This window comes from Melanerpes formicivorus, unplaced genomic scaffold (assembly GCF_026170545.1).
Source record: "Melanerpes formicivorus ecotype bairdi unplaced genomic scaffold, bMelFor1.0.p_v2 SCAF_15, whole genome shotgun sequence".
Taxonomy (NCBI): Eukaryota; Metazoa; Chordata; class Aves; order Piciformes; family Picidae; genus Melanerpes; species Melanerpes formicivorus.
The window spans coordinates 12,216,886-12,233,091 of NW_027142367.1; the positions used below are offsets into that span (position 1 = coordinate 12,216,886).

Sequence of the window (16,206 nt, forward strand, 5' to 3'; positions counted from 1 at the left end):
AGGATAAGCACGGCGAGCGGGGATGGCCGGCACTACTGCTACCCACACTTCACCTGCGCTGTGGACACAGAAAACATCCGCAGGGTGTTCAACGACTGCCGGGACATCATTCAGAGGATGCACCTCCGCCAGTATGAACTCTTGTGAGGGGGCTCACCATGGAACCTGTGGTTTTAAATCCTTTGCTCCTTACTCTTTCTCTTGATACTCCCCGGCACAGGGTGGAGGAATACACAATAGAAATGTCTCTTCACTTTGTTTACTTTAATTATTTAACCTTCAAAGCTGATTCGAAGCAAGTTTGGGTTGGGATTTTTGTTTGGGGCTTTGGGGATTTATTTTTTTGTTTCCCTTCATGCTTTTTTTTTTTTGGGGGGGGGGACTATTTTTGGTGGGGTTTTTGTTGGGGTTGTTTTTTTTGACATGCCACTTCTTTGTCATTCCACTAAAGAGAAAAAAAAAAGGAAAAGAAAAAAAAAAAAGCCCTTTGGCTACCTCTGTTCTCTTAGGCTTTGTTATTTTTTGGTGGTTTGAGGTTGTTTTTTTTTAACTGCACGTGATCTGCTAAATTTTTCCCAGCAGGTTAACGTCATTCCAAACTGGTATGTCAGCTGGATGACACTAAAGTCAGAGCTAGCCCTCTCTGGGGGGTTTCTTTTTACCATGGCATTGAAGAGTTACTCGATGGGTGAGGGAAACAACGACAGAAACCAAACCATGAAACAAACAAAACAACAACAACAAGAAGAAAGATTAATGCACTTTGTATCAGGTTATTAAATACTGTTGAGGAAGTAGACAACACAATGTAGCAGCACCACAATATTTATTACTCTGTCACAGTTTTTAGCATTTCTGAGTTGCAGGTCAACGGATACAGTGACCTCCTCTTTTAAGCCGTGACTGGCACAGGAAGTAGAGTAGATGGTGATGGTGATGAGAGGAACAGTGAAGACAAAAGCAATTTTGCTGGGGTTTTGGAGCTCAAGTGTCTCTGCACACCTCAGGCGTTGGAATTACAGCTGCTTTTCAGCCTTGTTGCACCTAGGCAGCGAATCGACCGCCCTCACTTACCTTTGTTTGTGCTGTCCACAAATGATGCTTTGAGTTCAGATCATTCTGGGACAAGGGTCCTCTCCCTATATATATATATATTTATATATATATATATATATAGTTTTGTTTTGGGTTGGTTTTTTTTTTGTTTTGTTTTACTGCTGGTTTATTATATTGTACAGACTGTAAAATGTAATATTATTTTGTACAACTTTATTGAAGAAAAAAAAAAATACTACTTGTAGAAGATCTTTGTGCCTTGATTATGGCTGTACCTGTACAATGAGCTAAGATGTAAGTATGTTTTTGATTGCGCTGTACAGCTTGATGTCAACCTTACCTGCAGCAGTGACTGGAGGTAAGAACTTTATCTATAGAGTTTAGGGGGTTTGGTTTGGTTTGGTTTTTTTTTTCTGGTTTATATAAAAATGCTCTTTAGTATAAAAAAAAAAGAATATATAAATTATGCAAATGAACCACTTACCTTTCCAAGTGAGGCATTCCAGTCCCTGGCTGTTGCAGCAAACACGCCTTTCCCTTTGGAAGTCTCAGCTTTAAGACATTGGAATTCGTTCAAGCGTCCAAATCGCAACCTGGTGGTGTTCTAACAGGAACCAAGAATTTCTTCCTTTTTTTCTTTTCTTTTCTCTTCCTTTTTTTTTTTCCCCCCTTTCTATGTTGGGTAATTCTTTGGTCATTCATAGACCTTCACAATTGCACCGACCGATTGTGAATGTGTAAAGCACCACTTGATAGAACTCTTCAACCTTTGTACCGACAGTGGCTTTCATTGTGCAAGTGAATAGTGAGAAAGAAGAAACAAACCAACAGCAGCAACAACAAATAAGGTGTATAAACCCTTGTGTCTGGCCTGAGAGAATTACAAGATGACATTTTTATTTCTCTTTTAATAAAGAGACACATCAGAAAATGGTTATTTTTTTTTTTATATGTATATACTTTTATTTAATTTACCTCTGGTAGAATCAGCACCGTGTGAATCTCTCTCAAACTTGAATAATTTATGCAAACGACATTCTCAAACAAACAACCAACCAGTTGTGGTACAGTACAGTATAGCAGAAGCAAAAGAATTGCTGTAGCAATAAGGCATGTCCTTTCTAGGAACTATTAACACTGCTTTATCTTTTATACCTAGGTGTTTTCTGTCTGTGACTATAAACTTTTCCTGTGTCCAAGATAACCTGTACAAATGTCTACAATTACAGTTGCAATAACAGAAACCTAGCAAAGTGTTAGATTACTTCATGAGAGTCTTTTACTACACTTTGGACCATTCCCCCACCCTGTTTTAAATTCAAGGAGAGATTAAGAGCTAACAGAAGCCACACTGGCCTGTAAAGCAGCAGGGTTGATAAATTGTTGCTAAAAGCAGCGTGATTAGTTAAGAAACCATCTTGGTAAAACAAAACTGCAGATGGACAAATTAGAATCCTAGAATCATAGAATTCTTTTGGTTAGAAAATACCTAAAAGATTGAGTCCAACCTCTGGCTATTTGATGATGAATAATCCAACTTCAGATATTATAATATAACCACATTATATTGATAGCTGTATGTTCAGTTTTGTCATCAGAGTGCTCAGGCAGTGCAAGGCTGGGTGTGGAATAAGCTAATAACAAAACTCCCCAAGGATAAGGTTCTCTCCCTTCCCATGCCAAAGAAAACAGCAGAGGGAATTACAAGAGCTAAGCTCCTCTGTAAAACCAACTCCAGCCCAGGAGTGCAAGGTTAGAGCTCCCAACCTCTGCAGGAACCTTGGCAGGAACACTGGTCCTGGTGTGAAGTAGCCTCTCTGCTTTTTCAGGGGTAGTTGGGGAGAAGCAGTGGCTCTGCCACAGCTTCTCTCACACATGGCACATGAAGACACCAAGCTCAGATTTGACACATCCCCCTGTGCTGCTATCCAGGCTGGGCCCAGCTCAGCCTCGCCACACAGGAGCTGGGGCCATGCAAAACATGCCCAGAACTCAAGAGCACTCAGTGGCCCATCTAAAATAAGGCACATTCCTATCCCCATCTGCCTTAGCCTGAGAACCAAGGTGTAGGATGATGTTACTGCAGCTGTACTTGACCTTCCGTCTCGCAGAAGATTGGCAACGGGAGGGCCCCTCCCAACACAGCTCTCTGGGATGCAGTAGGGTCCTCTTGGTTTGGGGTTGGTTTTTTTAAGCTCTTCATAGCACATCTTGAAAACAGCAGCTTGAGGTGTCACCCTAATTTATTTTTTTAAGCAGGTTTCAAGGGTGTATCAGCAAACTGGATCCACAAGCTTCTTCCTGTTGTTGTCTGGTAGATGAGGACTGGTGACAGTTGTAGTCAGATAACAACTTCACGTGTCAGAAACTGGAAGATTTCTTGTCCCAAACCACAGCCCCTCCTAAAAGGGTTACAGGAATCCACATCTCTCTGTGCTGGGGCACTTAGGTTCTGCCTGACCCTCACAATGAGCAGTGTGACGTGAGAAGGGCCACGCAGCAATAACACAGAGAAACATTTCCAGTTTGCAGGACTGAGCCTCCGCCGGGCTAAGACACAACTGCAGGCAAGTGATGAGAGGCTGTAAGGATTTACATACTGTACAGTTACACTTTTAATATACATATTTGATACCAAAAAAAGAAAATCCTGGCAGGAAAAGGACTCATTTGATTGTAGAATACAGTATTTTTGTACAGCATGAACCGCTCCTTTCAGTTAATTATTTATCCTGTAGTAGTCATATCAGCTGTGTAGGACTTCTATGGTATGTGTAAATGCAACCTGCCTTCAGACTAGCAATCCAATTAGGTCATTTGCTGGCATGAATATAGTCTGATGTTTGACTGTTCTCAGCTTTGGTATTTCAGTGACTGCAGATGTTTGGCTCTTCATACTGCTTTATGCTTACTGATTAAATGCTGAGCAAAATAAAATGGTGGAGTGAGAAGCTGAAAATGAGCTAGTAGCAGGATGACAAGCAGGGCACCTGCTGCACAGTATGTAGTAAAGACTCTGCTCTCATACGGAAGGAAACATTTTTGGAGGGAGAAGTCAGTCGGTGTTATGCTGGCCTGAAAAAGAAAGGAAGACTGTTGATCACTTTGCTGTTCCTGTGGGTTCCGATGCAGGGGTGAACACCATCCCTGTCAGCTCTCCCCTTCCTGAACTCTTGTGTTGGGTGGCAAGGGTTGGGGCCAGTCTCCTAGTACCAGTGCCTTCTCCCAGGGGGCTGAAGAGTCCAGACCTTGTGGTGCTGGGCACTAAGTGGAATATTCACCAGGCCACCGTTAGCCCAGAGGCCAATCTTCCCAGTATTCCATCTAGCATAGATAGAGAGCTGGGCTCCTAATCTGATCTGCCTTCAACAGAAGCCTAACTTCATCTGCTGTAAATCCACCTGGAAGGAGCCTTCCCAGGCTGAACTTAGGTTTTGTGAATGTGCCCCTCCCTCCCCCTCCCCAGGCCCTCTTCCTACCCCATACATGCTGCAAAAACCATGTTGGCTAATCCAAATTCCCAACACAAGCTTCAACAACAAAGAACTCCATTGGGTTTTGGCTTGACTTTGCAGTTCCAATCACAGTTCACAACGGACCGAGGATGGGTGTAAAGTCATGAAGATGATGCAACCTTAATTAGCCAACCTCTTGTTTTGCAGTTGAGGATGCACTGCCTAGTGTCTGCAGAGAGCGTGTGTAGTTTGAAGGCAGCTACTCTCAGGAATATGGAATAAACAGAACTACTTTCAGCCAGAAATAATAACAATGGTTGCATAAAATGAAGTTAGAGTTTTGGGGTTATCTGGCCTTTAAGCAACCTAAAATCAACAGCAGTACAAGAACAGAATAGCTGAAAGATTTCCTCCCCTCAGAAGTCACAGACTGTAAACTGATTGTAGGTTTTGCTTCTTGCTCCAAGTTTTGAGTTCTGTTTTCTTTCCAAACTGGGGAACTAATTGATTTACCTCTAAGGATACTCTGAGCACTGGAACTGCCTGCAAGAGCATAACCAACCCAACTGTCTGAAATGTGAACTGGAGAGGAGGAGGCAGCAGACTCTGGGCCTGCAATGAACATTTTCACTGTGTGAAGCTGTTACTGCAGCAGGCTGCGAGCCGCCACCGTGCAGGAGGAGTTTGAGGTGGACACAGTCTTTGTTTTGATAGCTGGTCAAAACCCAATCAGCCAAGCCAAACGAGTCTTTCTACTGTTCTGTGCACAATACTGATGATTTTTACGAAGTCACTAGTTTACAACGCACCCTCTTGATAGAAGATGTTTGATGCTTGTACCCAGATCCCAATCAGACCTTTGGCGGCATTGCTTTGTGTGGCTCCCCCAGACGTGCCTCTCGGAATGGACACAGGCTACCCTGTGGGCTGGCTGGGGCAAGCGCCTGGGGGCTTGGGTGGGTTTATTTTCATTTTATTTTGGTTTTTACAGGTAGCCTCAGTTCTAAGAATCTATCTGATTGCCATGTTGATTTATTTATGAAAGTTACCTGACGAAAATAAAACCCATTAAACCTTACCATGATGAAGCTAGGGTTGTTTCTGTTCCTCCAGCTGAACGACGGCACGCTCACCTCCGGGATCTTCCCCGCGTGCAGCACTTCGCAGCTGCTGTGCGTGTGCCCGCTGAGGACCAAACGGGGCTGAAACCACCACATCAGCTAGGACACACAACGGCCAAGCACAGAAACTGAGTCAGAGCTAAAAGACATTGAGCTGAAACTAATTTGCTTTTCTTTTTTTCCACCTTCTAAGAGACTGAAGTGATGGCAGCTCTGGAACAGGTTGCCCAGAGACATAGAAGCTCCAAACTGGAAGTGTTAGAAGCCAAGGTGGACGGTGTCTTGAGCAACTGGTTCTAGTAGGAGATGTCCCTGCCCATAGCTGGGGGGTTGGAACTTGATCTCTAAAGTCCCTTCCAACCCAAACCATCCTATGATTTTATGACTTTTAATAGGCTTACAAAGGGTTCACTGGAAGCTTCCATTTTCCAGTATGATGTGGTGGTGATGTTCTATTCACCCTCCTCACAAATACTGGACTTCAACCAAAGGCAACAGCAATATGTTGACATCTCAGCTAGTAAACCCTTGGGTTCAATAATGCTGTTCTCTTGTTTAAGGCAAACTCTTGCACTGAGGGAAGATATTTAGGCAGAAGGAAACAAATCCTGACCGTTACATTGGTAGGGCATAGTTATCAGATTTTCTGGTAGTTCCTAGCTCAGCAAAAGCAGTGCTCCCAGAGTGCTGGGAAATTATGGGCTGGGGTTTTAGGTTAGTCAGTGATCTACACAGCACACAGAGTACAAAATGCTAAACTGCAGGTAACAGCACTGAAGCACACCTGGGAGTGCCAGGACTTAATCCCTGTACCAGGGGAGTCCAGCAGAATCACAACCATGATCACGAGGATCCTCAGAGGAGCAACTGTAACAAGCAGCCTCTCCAGGCCTCATTAAAGCAGGAGCAGCTGAGCTCTGTTTGTCTCAGCTAACATCCCTTCCAGGATTTCTTAATCCACGTATACATATCTCTACACTTGTGTACCCTTCCCACTCACCCACTGATGCTCAGGCTCTCAACAAACCAAACCTTTTGTGATGCTTCTTTAGACAGCACATCATACTTCTCTTTAAATGGGATCTTCTTCTCCTCTGGAGGAGCAGAATCTTCTCCACTGCACTCAATATCGCTTTGGCGATAGAGAGGGTAATGCTGGGAGGAATTCAAAGCAGGGGTCAGTTGCTAAGGATCCAACCTTTCTGCAACACTGATAAATAAACTAACAACTTGTCAAGGTATGGCCTCACCCCCACCTCTGACTCACCTGTAAAAGGATGGGTTCTGAAGCTGGAAGCTTTTCCACATTGCTGCATCTCTTGTCAGCATGGTTTGTTTTCTGTGGATGAAAACAGTGCTAGGGCACCTTCACCTATATGTGCCACAGGAGTGGGGAAGGGAGTGAAGAACTAGGGGTTGAGGGGCTGGGGGGGTGTTTTGTATGGAAAGCAGTATCAGCTCAGAGTAGAGTGTTCAAATACTCTACACTGTATAAAACTTTAAGAGCCTCTGCTGCAGGTGGAAGAGGAAAGGCTTTAATTCCACTTCCTGTAGGAGCTGTCAGGAGAGTTGCACTCCAAGCTGGATGCAGAAAGCAACAGCAAAATCTCACTGCACAAACAAGGCAAAATCAGGACAGCAGAATCTGGCAGGTTTCCCCCCAGGAGCTGGATTCCTGACTGACTGCCAACCCTGTCAATCACGCTGCCTACTGTGCATGCAGTCAGCCTGTGAAAATTGGAAGAGGAAGGAAATTCAGGAAGCACTGGATTTGATGAAAAAATACAACACTTGAAACATTACTGGACTGAGGGCAGGGCTCCAGCAGAAGCAGAAAACTAAAAGAACAAGGCTGGCTTGAAGAATGTACTCCAACAATTTGCATAGTTATCAATGCCAGAATTCCTATGGGTCTGAAGTCAAAGGGAGGGTTGCAGAACTTATCCCTGAAACAGAGATGCAAGCCTCTCTGTTGGCAGCACTGCCACAGTAACACCATTCAGGCAAAGCAACACAGCTAAGAGTTACATAAAAATGAGAAGAGGCCAATGAGGAGAAGAAAGATTTGCTGTAGAGCTGCCATATGAATCTAAAGCAGATTATCTTTTGTCAGGAGAGCCTTACTTAGGCCTTGACTGTTGCTGCAGTACAGTATTCCCACCGCAACAGCCAAGCTGCTGGCTGCAGCTGGATCTTTATTCATAAACTCTTACCTGCTGGGAGCAATTCAGCTGGTGAGAAAGTGCCACCAGCTTTGCCTCTGAGGCCCGGCAGAGCGAGCAGCCATCACCCTCCATAGCGACGCTGTTCACCAGGACAAAGCTGGAAAACAGGAGTGGGGAAGAGGTGAGAGAGCAGGGAAGCTCTTCAGGCATGTGTGGGATAAACTTTCCTTTAGAAACTGAAGTGTCCCATAGTTGGACACAGCTCTAGGAAACAGCAGAACCTACAGCTGCTGAAATCCCATGTTACAAATCCTCTTCTGAGTACCTCCACCTGGCAGGCTGCTTTACAATCAGTTGTGAGTCAGGGTGCACAGGTACTGTGCGTGTCATCATTCATGCTTGCACTTCAAGGTTTTATCTCATGAAGTGTGGCCAGAGAAGGGCAATAAGGCTGGTGAAGGGTCTGGAAAACAGAGCTGGTGAGGGGCAGCTGAAGGAACTGTGGTTGTTTAGTCTGTAAAAGAGGAGGCTGAGGTGAGACCTCATTGCTCCTTACAGCTCCCTGAGATGAGGTGGAGGTCAGTCTCTTCTCACTGCTTGAGTGAGGTGGGGGGTCAGTCTCTTCTCTCTAGTATCAGGTGATAGAACAAGAGGAAAAGGCCTGAAATTGTGACAGGGGAGGTTTAGGTTGGATATTAGGAAAAATTTCTTTCCTAAATGAGTGGTGAGGTGTTGGAACAGGCTGCTCAGGGCGGTGGTAAAGTCACCATCCCTGAAGGTGTTCAAGAAACGTGGCCATGGCACTTTGGGACATGGTTTAATGGCCATGCTGGTGTTAGGCTGATGGCTGGGCTCGATTGTAGAGGTCTTTTCCAACCAAACCAGACACTTCAGTGGTATTCTAGTGCGGTGGTAGAAGCCCACCGAGATGAACTCTGAGGGAAAGAAGAACTTGCATCTCGCCCAACACATTTGGGACCTCAAAGACATAATTTTAGACCCTGGACTTCTTCAGAACAACTGAAAAGCAGAACAGTGCTGCATTAGGCTGGCTACTCTAAGCTAACTTAGTCTTGAATTCTGTGCTCTCTCACACATGAAAATGGATTTTGTCTGTAACAGAAAAATTTCCCTCCAGATTTCAAATCAACTCTGAACTTCCACCACACGATTTGTACCTGTCTAGTCCCTCAACTGGGACTCAAGAAATATATCCCCAGTCCAATGCAGGATGTTCTACAGACACAAATAAGAGCTATTGGTCAGAACTCACAAAATCACAGTATCACAGTATCGCCAAGGCTGGAAGAGACCTCGAGGATCATCGAGTCCAACCTATCAACACAGACCTCATGACTAGACCACGGCACCAAGTGCCACGTCCAATCTCCTCTTGAACGCCTCCAGGGATGGTGACTCCACCACCTCCCTGGGCAGCACATTCCAATGACGAATGACTCGCTCAGTGAAGAACTCTCTCCTCACCTCGAGTCTAAACTTCCCCTGGCACAGCTTGAGACTGTGTTCTGGTGCTGGTTGCCTGGGAGAAGAGACCAACCCCTTCTTTGCTACAACCACCTTTCAGGTGGTTGTAAAATAAAAATCTCTCTTTCAGCAAAGGGTTCTGCTGCCATACCACAGATTTGTTGTAAAATAGTTTCTCTGGGAACGTTGCATTAACAATGCAGCTGGTGTCAGTTGATGGATGTGGTACCAGACATACAGCCTGCAACTGCATGCAAGAATTCTGCTGTGTTTTCTCAAAGGGGACATCAGAAGTTCCTTAAGAACCCCTTTTTTTAGCAGCACAGAATCCCAGCATGGTGGGGGTTAGAAAAGACCTCTGGAGATCATCCAGTGCTAGAGGAGCACCACCCACAGCAGGCTGCCCACTATCACAATGTCCAGGTGGGTTTGAAATCTCTCCAGAGGTGACTCCACAACTCTCTGGGCTCTGTCACCCTTGCAGGAAAGAAGTTTTCCTCATGGTCAGGTGGAACCTCCCAGGTGCCATTTTGTGCCTGCTGCCCTTTCTCTGGGCACCACTGAAAAGAGTCTGGCCCCATCCTCTTGCCCCCTGTAGATATTGATGAGCATTGATACCTGTGAGTCACCCTCACAGGAAGGGAAGCTCATAGCTCTTCCTAAAAGTCACAAAAGGGGCACAGGGCAGAGAGATGCAGGCACAGCCACAGAGCTATGAGACCAAGCCCTCTAACAAGGTGAGCTCTGAGCCAAAAACCAGCTTGTGCCTTATCAGCCCACCCTGTGGAAGAACTGTGGACGTGCAATGGCTCTGCTCTCAAATTCCACAAACAAGTTCTGCAGACTAAAGATGTTATTAACATTAATGAAAGTCTTAACTTGTGAGCACAGAGGGGGTTTGTTTGTGTTTCTGTACCAAATCCTGTTCTTCTGTTACACTGTCAGCCATGGTTCATTGCCAGGTGCAAGGAAGTAAAAGAAAAGGCAAACTGGAGAATTGGCTTCTGAGGCCACAGTACTTTTCCACTTCAAAGGCCGCTGGTACATTTACCTAGCTCACAGCACAGCCTTCACTCCCCACCAAACTACAGCTCTGTACAAAGGGGTTGGTGTTTAACAGATCCTAAGTGAGACATAAAGTGAAAAATAAACAAAATGGCTCTGAGTGAGTGAGGCATTCCCCTTCCTATTTCATCAGTTCTGTTTTCACCACTGGTCTGCTAGCTCAGGAGCCAGCACTCTAAACACTCAAAAAAGGGACAAAAGCAATCTACTCACTTTATTCCTTTCCGAGTTATCAGCTTTCCCGAAGTGAAGTTGAAAACCTTTTCAAACCGATTTACCTTGTAAGCAGTCATCCTGTGAGAGAGCAAAACACAGCAGAGGGACCTCTAAAGGTCACCTAGTCCAGCCCTCCTGCACTGAGCAGGGACACCTTCAACAAGCTCAGGTTGCTCACAGCCCCATCCATCCTGACCTCAAATGCTTCCAGGGGTTCTACCACCTTTCTGGGTAACTACCCTCATGGTAAAGAATTTATTCCTTCTCTCTCTCGTGCCCTGTCACAAGAGGCCCTACTAAAAAGTCTGTCCCCCTCTTTCTGATAGGCCCCTTTGAGTACCCAAAGGCTGCAAGAAGGTCTCCCCATAGCTTTCTCTTCTCCAGGCTGAACAACCCAAACTCTCAGGCTGGCATCACAGAAGTGTTCCAGCCCCATGATCGTTTTTGTGGCCCTAAATCATCTGACACAGTTCCTTACAAATTGTAAACCCTCCCTGCAGCAGTGCTGCTCCATCATCTACATCACACATTCACTCAGCAAACTCCCAGGGATGCTCTGACAGCCACTGGCTACTCTTGTCCCAGTCCCACCAGGGTAAGCACAGCCATCCAACAGAAGTGCAGCAGCAGGGGCACTTGCAGTCTTTACAGAAATGAAAGGGAATGTGCTCTGAGTAAACACTTCTCAGATGAGGAGGCCTGACACAAGGCCAAGCAGCTTCAAGGCTTCTCTGTCTGCACTTACAGACCAGCTTTGAACAACTTCACAGAAGTTCAGAGAAGCATAAAAGTAGCCTGAAACCTGTTCCAAAATGTATTCCCAGGCTGCACAGATGATACCCTCTAAGGTCTTGCTCTAATCCCTTCTAATTTGGTTATATCAAAAACTTTCCATGTAACCATGTGAGAGGCCCCTCAGACACAAGATCAGCTGTATGCTTGCTGATGTTTCCTTCTGGATACCTGCTTACCCCTTCCACTGACAGGACTTACTCGTAGTGGAATCCAATGTCATGGTTCCCAACAACCACCACTAGTTCAGTGGAGACTGGACACTGAAACATCTTCTGAAATCTCCTGACATCATCTGCCCAGGCCTGCAGAAAAAGCCCAACAGTGAAATTCATGCTGCTCAGAAGTGCTAAAGGGGACCACTACTACTGAGTTTGCTTGGCACGGTTTTGGTAGTGGAGTGGCTACAGAGCTGGCTTCTGTGAGAAGGTTCTAGAAGCTTTCTCCATGCCTGATAGAGCCAGCACCCGCTGGCTCCGAGACCGACCCACTTCTGACGAAGGCCAAGCCCATCAGTGATGTTAGTGCCCCTGGGATAATGTATTTAATAAGGGGAGGGGAAAGCAAACCGCAGCTGGGAGAGAGAAGTGAGAACATGTGAGAGAAACAACTCTGCAGACACCAAGGAGTTGGTCCTCCAGGTGCCGGAGCTGAGATTCCCTTGCAGCCCGTGGTGAAGACTACGATCAGGCAGGCTGTCCCCATGCAGCCCATAGAAGGCCACAACAGTGCAGATATCCACCACCAGCCCATGGAGGACCCCATGCCAGAGTAGGTGGATGCCCAAGAGTAGGAAGCTATGATCCCATGAAAGCCCATGCAGAGCAGGCCCCTGGCAGGACCTGCAGCCCTGTGGAGAGACGAGCTCACACTGGAGCAGGTTTGCTGGCAGGACTTGTGACCCCACAGGGGACCCACACTGGAGCAGTCTGTTGCAGACAGACTACAGCCATGGAAGGCATCCAAACTGGAACAGCTTGTGAACTGCAGCCCATGGGAAGGACGCATATTGTAGCAGTTCATGGAGGACTGTCCTTCTTGGGAGCAACTCCACACTGGCACAAGGGGAGAGTGAGAAGTCCTCCCCCTGAGGAGGAAGGAGCCACAGAGACAGTATGTGATGAACTGACCACAACCCCCATTCCCTATCCCTTGCACCACTCAGTGGAAGGAGTGAATTGAGATTGGGAGTGAAGTTGAGTCCAGGGAGAAGGCAGGGGTTGGGGGAAGGTATTTTGAGATTTGCTGTTAGTTTCTCATTATCCTTCTCTGACAGATCAGTAATAAATGAAACTGCTGATTTCCCCAAGTCAAGTCTCTTCTGCCCATGACAGTAACTGCTGAGTGATCTCTCTGCCATCCTCCCCTGCCCATCAGCCCTTCTGTAGATTTTCTCTCCCCTGCCCAGCTGAGAAGGGGTGACAGAGCAGCGTTGGTGGGCACCTGGCACCCAGCCAGGGCCAACCCACCACAAGTATGTAATAGAGAAGTACACCCTTGGCTGTTCCCACTTTGGAAGTTTTATGAGGGGCACTACCAAAAGTGAAGGAGAATCACCACCTTCCCACTCAGATCTAAGACACTAGAAGCTGCTACCAGCAGGACGTCTGTAGCAATACCAAACAAAGCCTTGCATACCTAATCTGCTTTATTCTGTCACCCATTTCCTTCAAGAAATCCTCACTTTTTGAAGTAAAAGAGCTGTTGATGTCATACCTGAGGCGAGCTCCATTTTCCTTCATCAAAGATGTCACCCAGAATAAAAACCATATCTGGCTGCAGTAACCACAAGGCAGTTTGGAAAGATCTCTCCATTTGCCATTCCCTGGAAGGAAAACAGCAACCCAGTCACCAGTGTCTGACCTCTGGATCCTCAGTTCTGGACACACAAACAGCCTGGTAGGAATGGTATTAACCACTGGGACAACCAAGTTACATGGCTCAGTTTCAAGGCATCTGTATAGGAGTTACATAATGGAAAGGACATCAGAAATGCTCAGGGGTCTGTCCCCATGTGCCATCTGCACTGCCTCAGTAAGTCCCATTCACTACCCTTTCAACACTGGTTTATTATCCAGCACAGATCCTGGCAGGCAAGTCACAGGCAGCAAAGCACCACACTGCCAGTTCTGAACACTATGAAAAACTCAGTATCACAGTATCACAGTATCACTAAGGTTGGAAGAGACCTCGAGGATCATTGAGTCCAACCTATCAACACAGACCCCATGACTAGACCATGGCACCAAGTGCCACGTCCAATCTCCTCTTGAACGCCTCCAGGGATGGTGACTCCACCACCTCCCTGGGCAGCACATTCCAATGACGAATGACTCGCTCGGTGAAGAACTTCCTCCTCACCTCGAGTCTAAACCTCCCCTGGCGCAGCCTGAGACTGTGTCCCCTTGTTCTGGTGCTGGTTACCTGGGAGAAGAGACCAACCCCCACCTGGCTACAACCTCCTTTCAGGTAGTTATAGACAGCAACAAGGTCTCTTCTGAGCCTCCTCTTCTCCAGGCTAAACAATCCCAGCTCCCTCAGCCTCTCCTCATAGGGCTTGTGCTCAAGGCCTCTCCCCAGCCTTGTTGCCCTTCTCTGGACACGTTCAAGTGTGTCGATGTCCTTCTCAAACTGAGGGGCCCAGAACTGGACACAGTACTCAAGGTGCAGCCTAACCAATGCAGAGTACAGGGGCACAATGACCTCCCTGCTCCTGCTGGCCACACTATTCCTAATGCAGGCCAGGATGCCATTGGCCCTCTTGGCCACCTGGGCACACTGCTGGCTCATATTCAGGTGGCTGTCGATCAGCACCCCCAGGTCCCTCTCTGTTTGGGAGCTCTCCAGCCACTCTGACCCCAGCCTGTAGCTCTGCATGGGATTGCCGTAGCCAAAGTGCAGCACTCAGCACTTGGACTTGTTGAATGCCATCCCATTGGACTCTGCCCATCTGTCCAGTCGGTCGAGGTCCCTCTGCCCTCAGACAGAGATCATTCAAGAAAATGATTACCTTCTTAGCTTATCCAGCCAATGTCCTTTGATTTCACCAAGCAGGTGAGTATCAGCTAAAATGATGGCCTTTAGGACTGAAGCTGAAGTCTCTTTCTCACCCCTGTGATCTCCACCTTTCACTTCTGGCCATCGACATTGAAAAATCACCACATAATAAACTAAAAATTCACAAAATATGAAGACTGAGCTGACAAAGCACACAACTTTCAGCAGGAAGCAGAGCTGCTTCTTCAAAGAAAGATTCCTCACAGTGCTTGAGCTAGAACTCAGCATTGCAGTACCAGCACAAGGCTCTCTCCCAATGGCTCAGTTCTCCCTTGGGTCAGAACAGTAGTCAAAGGATCACACTGGGCTTTGCATCAGTTCAAAAGCCCTGTAGAGAAAACACAAATCAAAACATCCCTTAAGGCAGCATTCCCTGTGAGAAGCCACTATGCAAGACCTACAGTATGAGGTTCTGGTCATCCTGAAAGATGTGTTAATATGTAATTGACCTAAAAAGCAAAGCTGGCCTTCTCCTTCAGGTGCAGACGGCCACAACGCTGGACAGAGAACTGCACTTGCACCTCGTTGAGTGATCACAGAATCACACAGTGGTGGGAGCTGGAAGGGACCTCTGGGGATCATCTACAGCAGAGTCACCAGAGCAGGGTGCCCAGGATCACAACATTCAGGAGAGTCCAGAATCCCTCCAGAGAATGAGACTCCACAAGCTCTCTGGCAGCCCAGTGCTCTGACACCCTCACAGGAAGAATTTTCTCATGTTCAGATGGAACTTCCTGGGTTCCAATTTTTGCCTGTTGCCCCTTGTCCTGTTGCTGGGCACCACTGAAAAGAGTCTGGCCCCAGGCTCTTGACCCTTGCCCTTTAGATATTGATCAGCACTGAAAAAAGATCCCCTCTCAGTCTTCTCTAAGCTAAACAGCCCCAGGCCTCTCAGCCTTTCCTCTGGAGAGATCATAGTATCATAGTATCAGTCAGGGTTGGAAGGGACCACAAGGATCACCTAGTTCCAAACCCCCTGCCATGGGCAGGGACACCCCACACTACATCAGGCTGGACAGAGCCTCATCCAGCCTGGGCTTAAACACCTCCAGGGACAGGGCCCCAGCAACCTCCCTGGACAACCCATTCCAGGGCCTCACCACTCTCATGGGGAAGAACCCCCTCCTCACATCCAGCCTGAATCTCCCCACCTCCAGCTTCATTCCATTCCCCCTAGTCCTATCACTACCTGAGATCCTGAGAAATCCTTCCCCAGCCTTCCTGTAGGCTCCCTTCAGATACTGGAAGGCCACAATAAGATCACCTCAGAGCCTTCTCTTCTCCAGACTGAACAGCCCCAACTCCTTCAGTCTGTCCTCACAGGAGAGCTGCTCCAGCCCTCTGATCATCCTTGTGGCCCTTGCCACATTCCATTGCCATTTCATGTTTGAAAGACCTAATTTGTAAAGACAGGCAGTGTAGTGTGGCCATGGTAAGAGGGAATTCAGGACAACTCTAAAGAAAGATGTTAATTTTAGACCCTAAAAATTAGGAACACAAAATCACACAGAATTAGTGTTTGTGGGTGTTTTTTTTCCTATCTGCCTGGTTTTGGTTACATGCAGGACACAGAAAAAAATGAGAACTGCTTTGCTGCTACATGCTTTAGCCCATCTGCACCTGGCATTTCCACCTTTCCTTACAGGAAAAAAACCAAAAAGGAAAAACCCAAACCAAACCAAGAGACAGTTAATACCACCGCCCTCCACCTCTGGCTCCGTGATGCAGAATGAGCTGAAAGACAACTACCACTGGCTGAGGGAAATCCCTGCCCGCCTTGCTCGGCTGCCTGCC

At 46.9% G+C, this 16,206-nt stretch overlaps 3 protein-coding genes across 7 annotated transcripts in view; 1 reads left to right on the plus strand and 2 right to left on the minus strand.

Moving 5' to 3' along the window:
- The window catches only part of GNAL (G protein subunit alpha L), a 255,958-nt gene extending 250,359 nt beyond the window's left edge, over positions 1-5,599 (plus strand). For all 4 annotated transcript variants that reach the window (XM_068147622.1, XM_068147625.1, XM_068147624.1 and 1 more), the window contains one exon: positions 1-5,599. In XM_068147622.1, the coding sequence (XP_068003723.1) occupies positions 1-147 (147 nt within the window). In that variant the 3' untranslated portion in view covers positions 148-5,599.
- On the minus strand, positions 3,949-14,669 carry MPPE1 (metallophosphoesterase 1). The gene is made up of 9 exons (XM_068147626.1): positions 14,366-14,669; positions 13,072-13,180; positions 11,557-11,660; positions 10,561-10,641; positions 7,846-7,954; positions 6,900-6,971; positions 6,665-6,787; positions 5,591-5,731; positions 3,949-4,131 (listed from the first exon to the last, which is right to left on the minus strand). The coding sequence occupies exons 1-9, from the start codon at positions 14,638-14,640 to the stop codon at positions 3,949-3,951; spliced, it is 1,197 nt and encodes a 398-aa protein (XP_068003727.1). The 5' UTR covers positions 14,641-14,669.
- LOC137445693 (centrosomal protein of 290 kDa-like) overlaps positions 14,652-16,206 on the minus strand; it is a 15,841-nt gene continuing 14,286 nt past the window's right edge. The window contains exon 7 of one of the 2 annotated variants that reach the window (XM_068147630.1): positions 14,652-14,740. Coding sequence is in view for 1 of the 2 variants with exons in the window: in XM_068147632.1 (XP_068003733.1) it covers positions 14,732-14,740 (9 nt within the window). In the remaining variant the exon portion in view is untranslated. The remainder of the gene's footprint in view (positions 14,741-16,206) is intronic. The other variant, XM_068147632.1, reaches the window with a different exon arrangement.

Coding starts and splice junctions, on each gene's coding strand:
- MPPE1 (XM_068147626.1), bottom strand. CDS start 14,640: ATGCTGAGTTCTAGCTCAAGCACTGTGAGGAATCTTTCTTTGAAGAAG. Junction 13,181..14,365: donor TGGCTGGATAAGCTAAGAAG/GTAATCATTTTC, acceptor TTTTCCTTCCAG/GGAATGGCAAATGGAGAGAT. Junction 11,661..13,071: donor GAAAATGGAGCTCGCCTCAG/GTATGACATCAA, acceptor CTTTTTCTGCAG/GCCTGGGCAGATGATGTCAG.